Source organism: Sphaeroforma arctica, assembly GCF_001186125.1.
Source record: "Sphaeroforma arctica JP610 unplaced genomic scaffold supercont1.810, whole genome shotgun sequence".
NCBI classification, from domain to species: domain Eukaryota; class Ichthyosporea; order Ichthyophonida; genus Sphaeroforma; species Sphaeroforma arctica.
In genome coordinates this window covers 8,348-18,790 of record NW_014039748.1, presented here as the reverse complement: position 1 = coordinate 18,790, position 10,443 = coordinate 8,348, and the positions used below count along the sequence as shown (strand labels likewise).

General features: G+C 40.6%; 1 protein-coding gene across 1 annotated transcript in view; it reads right to left on the bottom strand.

Moving 5' to 3' along the window:
- Positions 1–6,571: 6,571 nt before the first annotated feature.
- Positions 6,572–10,443, bottom strand: part of SARC_08707 (hypothetical protein) — a gene marked incomplete at both ends in the record, with an annotated part of 7,206 nt that continues 3,334 nt past the window's right edge. Inside the window, 4 exons of the mRNA XM_014297304.1 lie at positions 6,572–6,687; positions 7,387–7,570; positions 9,697–9,846; positions 10,177–10,277. Coding sequence (XP_014152779.1) covers positions 6,572–6,687; positions 7,387–7,570; positions 9,697–9,846; positions 10,177–10,277 — 551 coding nt within the window. The remainder of the gene's footprint in view (positions 6,688–7,386; positions 7,571–9,696; positions 9,847–10,176; positions 10,278–10,443) is intronic.

The following is a 10,443-nucleotide window of genomic DNA, read 5'->3' as shown; positions in this document are numbered from 1 at the left end:
GTGTATGTGTGTGTAAATATATATATATATATATATGTTGTGTAAGCGACAAAAAGTTGAGATGATGCTAGGCCGCACGTAGTGTACTTTCCGCTTGGTCTATTTGTTGCTACTGCTTATCTGCGGCTGATGTCGTTTCTCCACCATACGCAGCACGATGTCGAAGTTACACTTGCGACACTCCCTGGCGAAGAAAGAGTATGTGAGACGAAACCGTTACGGTTACTCTTTGTATAAATATGAGTGTAGGACTGTGATATACATATGCATTCATCAGTATATATGTACATACACGTATGGATGTATGTATGTATGTATGTATGTATGTATGTATGTAGGTACGTATGTATGCATGTATGTACGGATGTATGTATGTATACATATATGTATGGATGTACGTATGTGTATGTGTATGTATGTATGGATGGATGTACGTATGTATGTATGTAGGTAATATGTATGTATGTATGTACGTATGTATGCATGCATGTATGTTTGAATGTATGTATACATGTCCACTCTCGATTTCAGCATTTGGCTCTATATTTTGGTTAATTACCGCTATTTTGACCCCACTTTGCACTTCCGTTGCCTTGACAACGGTATTCTCTTCTTGGCCCCGTCCACAGCACGACTGCTTCTCGCAAGTCATCAGTAGACGGATTCGCCGTGCCCGACGATGCGAAACCACCTCGATAGGGTACGCTCAAGATAAATACTATTTATAAATAAACATTTGTGCCTATACACACACACCAGATGTACCTGTGTCATACCTACATGCCTATGCATACAACTGCAGACCAGGGTACGCTTAAGATAAAAAATAAAGTACAATCGAAAATATGTGTGGCTATACACACACACCAGATGTACATGTGTGATACCTACATACAGCATGCAATTGCAGGCGAGGGTACGCTTAAGATGGGAAATGAAGTATAATCGAAAATATGTGTGGCTATACACACAAACCAGATGTAATTGACTGCTACCTATTTACAAAAGCATGCAATTGCAGACCAGGGTACGCTTAAGATGGAAAGTAAAGTATAAACGAAAATATGTGTGTGACTACACGCACACCAGATGTAATTCACTCCTACCTATTTACAAAAGCATGCAATTGCAGACCAGGGTACGCTTAAGATGAAAAATAAAGTATAATCGTAAATATGTGTGTGATTATATACGCACACCAGATGTAATTCACTGCTACCTATTTACAAAAGCATGCAATTGCAGACCAGGGTACGCTTAAGATAGAAAATAAATTGTATATGTACCAGGAGCTACTGTTGGTAATTTAGAAGCTCGTGCATGCAAGATTGTTCTGCATACTGCATACTGCATATTTCGTATTGTTTATACGGGCATTAATTGTCATATAGACACAAATCTCACACAAAACATACTCGCTGACACCCTGGTTAATTAACCCATTTGCGGGCAAAAGCCGTGTGTGGATTTGAGGGGGAGGGAAAATAGTTTAACGAAACGAAAATAGAAAACGTGTTTTGATTTGTAGAGAATTGTAAGTCTGCAGTGATTATAGTTATAAAAATTAAAGGTATGTAGCACAAGTTTGTTCGATTCTATCTAGTCGCGTACTATACATGTATATGCTGACGACTTTTAGGTCCATCAACTCCATCACGATAATGATCCACAAACACCAATCAGGAGAGTGTCGGTCTGGTTAATCTCGTCAATCCATCAGAGAGACTACAATCAGCGATGCTCTTGAAATCTATTAGGGCAGTCTTTGAGGTTTTTCGTGACTTTGAGTGGTAGGGTTCAAAAGGGAAGTGTTTACCTCTTATTACAATGCGATCAAACCGGTCACCGAATTAACTAAACTCAAACAAAACAAAACGGCAGGAAACATAAATTAGGTAACTGTCTGAGGAAGAAATTACCTCTCAAACCACCCGGTATAGAAGAATATAGTAAAAGTGTATTTATAGTTCAAGCTGAGAAGCTTTGAGAGAAGCTCGTCACACAGGGGCAGTAGTCAAGTCAACGGGTTGCAAGCTGGCAGTTGTTCAAGAGTTATTTGTGAGAACCGTGGCCTCGTGCTTCTGTTGCCAATCCGTTGTTTGAGACTTGCGGTAAGGTGTTAAACTCAGGCTGATATCACAGCGGAGAACAAAACACAGTCACCTAGCAGGTACTGCCAGGTAGTGGGCTTTCCACAGATACTTCACATGCGGTAGTAAAGGCATTAGCTGGGCGTACGAAGTTAGGTCTGTCAAAGCAGTCCACTTCTTACGAAGCACAACAACTGTCGTACTGGAAAGATATAGCTGCTTTATAAGCCAAAAAGCTTCAGTCAATTCAACTAACTCCAATTCAGGCACCGACGCAAAAGGACTATCGTAAAGTAGACAGCTGCTATAAACAGAGTTCCCACGTGTATCGGGAGACTGCAGATCTGGCGTTTCAACGCGAGGTATGTGTGCTTTAGCTTTGACCTATGCAGCCTATATGTTGTTGCAGTTGCAATATTCTGTGATCATCCGGGTGGTTCGTTATTGACAGACCCAATTTAAATCATTGAATTAACATCAGAATTCTTATTCCAACAATATTTTTATGCGCATATATCCCAGTCATCCTCAAGTCGGTTCCGGACGGTCCAAACACGGAACTCGTCAGCTTCTTTTTCGAAAAGACCATTAGCTTCATAACTGCCTGGTGATAAATAGCGCCAATTTTGCCATTCGTAGAGCAGAAGTTTCGAAAGTGTTCGCTATAAAATGAGCCATCCTTATTGTTATACAAACCGTGGCTCCCCACTGCTCTGGCTCCTGTTTCAAATATAAAACGGCATCCTCCGTATCTATTCGGTATGTCTCAATGATGCAATACAAACTTGACGCGTGAACCTGCTTACGCAAAGTAGACGAAACTGAGATCCTCTAGAGAATTACGTACAAACCCAATAATCGATATGGCGTACACCTAAATATACAGCCCTTGGTGGTTGTGTAGACAGCCCCCGCAGTTGGTCTATATGGTGTTCTTAGTCGTTCGCAAGAAAATTTGGATATCTCCCAGCCTAACGTTTCTTATAACTCTCGATGCTAGCTAAACGACCCGTAATGAAAACCCAAAGTGTGTCGAAAACACGCCGTCTGTGACTTTGAAATCCCAGTATCTTTTGAGAACTCGATTATTCGGACATTTTATAAGATCTTCCATGGTCAATGTTTAATTCGGCTTTACAGGTACTGTGGTAGTTGGATTGCTACTGTACCCATTGTAGTAGCGTCTCCTTGAAATGTGTCCTATATCGTATAGAAGTGCACTCAACGCTTTTTTGGTAAATTTGTACCAAGAGGATGTATATTCGTCACCGGAAACTTCTTTTAAGGCTTTGTCGCTTTGAATGCATAGTTTTCCGCCTCCAAATATCGATCTGCTTCAGCAGGAGATAGCAACTCACCGTCTTCTTCTTTGAAGTGTGTCCTATATCGTATAGGAGTGCACTGAGCGCGTTTTTGGTAAATATGTTTCAAGAGGTTGTATATTCGTCATCGGGAACTGCTTCTATGGCTTGCTCGTCTTGAATGCATAGTTTTCCTCCTCCAAATATCGTTTTACTTCATCAGGAGATAGCAACTCACCGTCTTCTTCATTGTACATGGTTACTACCTTTTCAACTTGATTAGGAATTCTGCTAGCCTCAGCACAATTTTTTAGTTTGTATTTATATTTACCCAAATATATTAGTAGGTGAATTGACGGCGTCTCATTCTCAGCTTGAGCTCGAAACTCTTCTGCATTTATTACGTAGGTATCATGTGGGTCAAGCGCTAGCATATTTCATCGACAGGCATGTTGCTACCCTGATTAAGGGGTAGTTTGATTAATGCTGGTTATTCTATGTGTATCAGCCTGGTTCAAGATGCTTTTACTGATCTCAAAGGTGATACTGAAAGTTCATTTTGTAAAAGGTTTTCTTCGCTCGCCCTCAACGCCATGTACTGGGTCTGTCAAAAACATTTCCTTATTATCCCCCCTATGGGGGTTATCTCTCGGTTTCTATCAATGCTTTAGTTTGAGTACTTGTTCGGATTGGACACAAAGCCACAACTAGTATCACGTTTAGCCAAGGGTTGCGGGGCCCTGGTGGAAGGTTTAACGAATTCAACTTTAACACGCCTTAAAGATAGTGAGAGAGGTATGTCCTTGACCCCATTGTTAATAGTCAACTATTAATGTAGGTTTCCATGGTGATACTCACAAAGATTTAATACAATCCTGTAGAAAAGTGCCCTACACTTGAGTTATCACTATTTCCTTGTCTAGCAAACTGAAGAATGTGGGCTTTTATGGAACAGTGGGCCAAATGGTGAAACTGGGAAGGCCAAGGATACTACTACTGAAAGGGACTTGACAAATAAATTTGGATGTAACTTCCAGATGAAGTTCATCAGGCATTATAAGTGATTTTGACCCACATGTTCTGGTGTACAACCAATTGCTCCACCATCTTTAGCTGCATATTTTAGCAGATGATGGTACGACTCACTCGCTTAAAGAATTATAAGTGGTTTGCCGAATAATTCTACTGCCGGGTCGTATCATAAAGGGTTAAGGAGTATTTCTTCACAATATACCACCATAGGTTTTGAGATTACTATAAGGTCAGCCCAGACAGCCTACTTCGCGGTAAAATCCAGTATTGGTGCAACCGTCAAAGGTCCCCTCGAAGATATATAGGCGCAGAAATCGCGTAGAATTCGTAAGGAAGAACCTTCTGCTGCACTAAACGCAGTGAGCGATTTCATCGCATATCATTTGAATACAACATATCAGGCTCCACGACCGGCAGTAAAGAATTGTAGTCAGCCCAACGAACCATTCACCGGATGAAATTTCTCCGTGTTAGTTATTTCTTCCTTGTGCAAAGCGTAAACAATTCCCATGGCTAGTATAAAGTAACATTGTGCGAATACTATTAGCTTCTTTCAATTTTGACCCTCGGGTAACAACCAAATAGAGGCGACCCACACCCGTTACTGCATAACCGCCCACGCGGGCATTTCCGATGATAGCTTGAGGCCATGACAAACACCGTGCATTGTATATCTGAAGCAACTAACGGTAATCTTTGTTTACCGTAGAATCAACCTTGCACCGCATATATGCAGAAAGCACCTGCCTCCGGAGCTGTAGATTTGAAGAGAGTGTTGCAGACGCTGTCGAGAGAACAATTGGTGTGGCAACTTTGGGGTTCATCATCCCTGTGAGTAGTTACAGAATGACTGATATGTTTTCGAAGAGACATGTCAGTGATGAGTGGTTTAGACATAGTTGGACGTTAGGCCCCACGCCAACTTCAAATACAAATTAAAAACAGAAACTCAGTTGTTTTGCAAAGCGCGTCGTGGATTCCTGTAAATGTGCTGGCAGGGCTATACAATCAGTGGAAAATCAAATGTCATTGATGTGTGCATTAAAACTTTTCTGATATTACAGAGCGGGTGCAGCTGTACAAGATATTTTGAAGACAAGGTATTTGTTTTGAACACATGTATCATTTAGATGCTTAAGATATAACAGTACGTGCGTAATTATGAAGTGGACTGAACATAAACACATGAAAAGCACTCACAAAAAATAAAAACAATACGCCTAGAGTAAGTTTGGACGTTATCCGTGGTGTGATCTGACGGCGAAGCTTTGATAAAGCATAAACTATCTACGTATTGACAATGTGGGAATTTGGCGAGCTTGCTTCATAAACTATTTCTGTGAGAATAGCGCTATATGAAAAAGACGACAACCTATCGAGTGTACTATCGAAGCCGGATAAAAATAGATACAGCCACAATGAGGCACTATTCAATAGACAACTTGTGTGTTGCTTGAAATTCAATGACTCGGAAGGTACAAATCAAACTAAATTACCTCAGCATACCACGATTGTCCATAGATACACATATTTCAAATATAAAATCATGAACTATCTGTGCACGAGTAACGTGAACTATCTGTGCACGAGTAACGTTGTATTTCGTTAGCCTGCTGAGCTAGCATTTGAGTGCCTCGGCTATGATGTTGAAGTTTTGTTCATGTTCATCATGACCCTCTGGAGAAGTGTAAAATATAAGGGAGAACGGACAAGTCCGTATATTCATATCATATAATAAAAGTTTGTATGAATCAATCTAGGCTGATTTGATTGATGTGCTACTGTTTATCACATTAACAAGCTTTGACGGGATACACTCATCGTCAGATGTTTTGTACTTTGAATCTAGGTAGAATTGATTGATGTGGTGTTATTTGTTCCACTAACAAGCATTGTTGGGGTACACTCATCGTCGGTTGCTCTGTACTTCGTATCTAGGTAGATTTGAATGGTGTGGTATTATCCATTACACTAGCCAGCATTATTAGGCTGCATCTATCTGCGGTTGTTTCGGGCTTCGAATCTTAACAGATTTAACTGATGTGGTGCAATTTATTATACTAACAAGTCACACAACCATCTTATTTACGTCCTTGCTGGTGGTAACCCTCATACATGTAAGACCCTTCGGGTCGTACACTTATTCGACTACACCCATCGTCGTTTGGGTGCCGCTTCCTGTGCCTCTAAGTAGGCATCGTAGTTGGTTCTGGCTTCACTTTTCCGCGTGTTGAGAATTCGGTCCATTTTACGGATCACACGTGCTGGTTTGGGTAATGAATACAAATAACCGTGCGATGTGAACATTAAATATCATGCACTGCAGGCGTAGTGAAGCTAACCCACCGACGGTTTGCGTATGCCAATCGAGCTTTCTTGCCAACTTAGTCCGTGCATACGCATGTGTGTGTGCGTGTGAGTACGTCAAGCTGCATCTATCTGTTGAGGATTGTGTACTGAGAGTGAGACCTCGCTTGTCTGTGGGATTGAGTGTGCGATCAGGACGCTCAGATATCCATAGATACCACATCATCGAGCCCATCCAGACCGAATACGTGCAGTGTGGAGAACCTTATACCCGATTTGGACTTTGCGCTCGCAAGTAGCTGTATGACTCTTGACCGTACAGTACTGTAACTTGGGAAGGCATGTGTGCTCCAATACATTACACGTAGCTAGCCACGATTATAGAAAGGTTCTAGAAAAATTATAGTCTCAGCACTGAGTGTAGGATTGTCTGTCACGGATACAGGACACGCTGGTAGCCTCATCGTGGTTCAACCCTCATGAGCGTACAAAACACAGTATCCACGACATTCCATACATTCGCACGCACATCCTACATTTTCATGATGATGATGATGGTATATATATATATATATATATATATTATCTGATACAACGCCGTACACACAATATACCCTGTGCTAACCCCCACTTGTACTATTCAACCACCTACATACCCACATCCTCCACTCTTTTTGTCTCAAATTCGTGCGTGTTGTACTCCGTCATCCCCGTGACAGGCTTCTTACTGGCTACCACAAACTGGAATGTGCGATCAGATTTCTCCGGTACTAAACACGCCCGCACTACATCGTCCATGTTGTAGTACAACAGTTTTTGCGGCGTATGGCGCCCATGTGCCTGCTCAGGAGATAAAATAAACGGACGTGAATTCACGTGCCGAGAAAACAGGCATTGCCATGTACATATTGTATCCAAATATGAGTCAACAAGCACGGGTAATACACTACATAAACGGGATCGATGGGAGACGTTGTATTGTAGTGTACAGAGAAGTTCCATGTGCATCGCTTTAACCGGAGGGTGTGAGGACTATGAACCCAAAAAAAATGGTCTTGTCTTGAAGTGCAATACATCGTAAGAGCTGACCAGAATCCAAGAAAATGGGTTGTTTTCCTGTCGCACAGGTATAACCCGAAGTCCTACTATTGACCCAATTATGATATTCGGTGCTCGGAAGTATGACGCCTGCGCCGCTTCAGTAGCTGCCTTGTATACTTGGATGGTACCAAATAGTGAAACAATCCGGAAAAGAGACCAAATATTATAACAATCGAGAAAAAAAGACCAAATGATACGACAATCCGAAAAGCTACCAAATATTAAGAGAATCCAGAAAAGAGACCAAACATTATGACAATCCGGAAAAGTGACCAAATTTGAAATCAATCCAGACAAGTGACCAGATATCAAAACAATCCGGAAAAGAGACCAAATATTTCAATAATCCGGAAAAGTGACAACTACGAGAACAATTTAAAAAAGATCAAAGAGAATCCCGAAATGGAACTACACACTATGCCAATTTAGAAACGTGACCAAATATTAGTACAATTTGGGAAAGGGACCAAATATTGAGACAATCCGGAAAAACAGCAGTACATGTTGGCTAATACATACGGATTATATACTGCATATATCGCAGTATTATGAATCCTATCACCTTTTTGTAACTCGACAGTTTCTCAGTTTCGCGCCACCCGTACACCGTAGAAAGGGTAACATGAATGCAATACGAAGGGACCGAAGCATGTACTGCATGTGTGAGGTATGGGCCCAGATAGGTGCATGTACAGAACATACCATGAAGAAGCACACGCAGCATATATGACAAAACAGTGTACCAGGTAAACAGGGTGACTGGAAACCATAGCAACCACAACACACAACATACCCCTAGTGTGTACATAGTTCGATAGAGCACATATATGGGAAGCAGTCCTCTAATTATACAGATACATGGCTTACATACATACGCAGGATCAACTATACAGAACTACGTGATTCAAGGTATGTTACCTTTAAACACCAAAGTGGGGCCATTCCGATAGGTACCGTGAACTTTTAAAGAGATGGACTAAGCACACACAGCAGATCGCGTGTCGCATCGCGCATCGGAAATATATAGATGAACACACACGTGTACATGCACAAAAACGTGTGTACAGACATCAATACGCAAACAATGTGTGTACATACATGAATACAAAAATAATGCGTGTGATTGAATATGACAAATATGCTTGTTTGATAATAATTACACAACGCGGGCTCCAAAGATATTTGCACATATACGTATACGTACAAAGATATATGCATATATATGTCTACATATACGTATACGTACAAATATATATGTCTAAGTAACAAGATATTTGCAAATATACGTATACGTACAAGAATTTATGTATATGTATGTAAAAGTAAAAAGATATATGCATATATACGTATATGTAAAAAGGTATATGCATACATACGCATACGTACAAAGACATATACATATATACGTATACGTACATCTTGTATGTACATTTCAGATACATGGATGTGTATACGGAAATTGATAACATTGTGTGTATGCATAGGCTGCGTGTGCATGCACACAAATGCAACATACACGGATTGTTCACACAAGCACATGCACGCATTTTTCACACAAGCACATACACACATTGTTCACACATGCACATACACTCATTATCCACACATGCACATACACGCATTATTCACACAAACACATACACTCATTATTCACACAAGCACATACACTCATTATTCACACAAGCACATACACTCATTATTCACATAAGCACATACACTCATTATTCACACAAGCACATACACTCATTATTCACACATGCACATATATGCAATATTCACACATGCACATACACGCATTTTCACACAAACACATACACTCATTGTTCACTCATGCACATACACGCATTATTCACACAAGCACATACCATTCTCAGATCGTTCCAGGTGCTGCGGGGTGTCCATGAGTTGGTGGAGTCCATGATTGTGGGGATGATAGAGAGCTTATCGCCCTCAATCACAAACACCATCTCCTCTTTTTTGCCAAAGATATTCATCTTCTTGTACACGGCAAAGGACTTGGCGATTGACAGAGAAGAGTAAAACTTATCAGCAACTTATAACCAAGCGCTTATATAACTTATAGCCAAACACTGGTGACAGTTGTTCTACAGAGAGTGACTGTTGAATTTGTAGTCAGATGGTAGACAATCACCCCCCCCCATCAATTAGATATAGCCGAGCACTTGCAGATAATCAACTGACCACTAAAACACTAAAACCCTAAAACTCTAAAACTCTAACACGCAACATAGTCGCGTTGTACAATGTGGTATACACTCTTCGAGTCTTCGAGCTGTCGGCCGGTGTGGCTGGTCAAGTATGTTTATCGCATAACACAGACATACCTCTGAAGTGTAAGTCTTGAACTTCTCCTCGCGCTCGTTCTTCTCCGCCGACTGCTCTTTCTGATGGGTGTCGCTGGGTTCGAAATCGTCCATGCGTTTACCTGTGTTGTTTCGAAAAGAGATTGCGACCCGTTAGTCTATGTATAGATAATATAGATAATATTTATATATATATATATATATATAAACACACACACACATATATATATTATATATATATATATATATATANATATATATATATGTATAGTATATTATATATATATA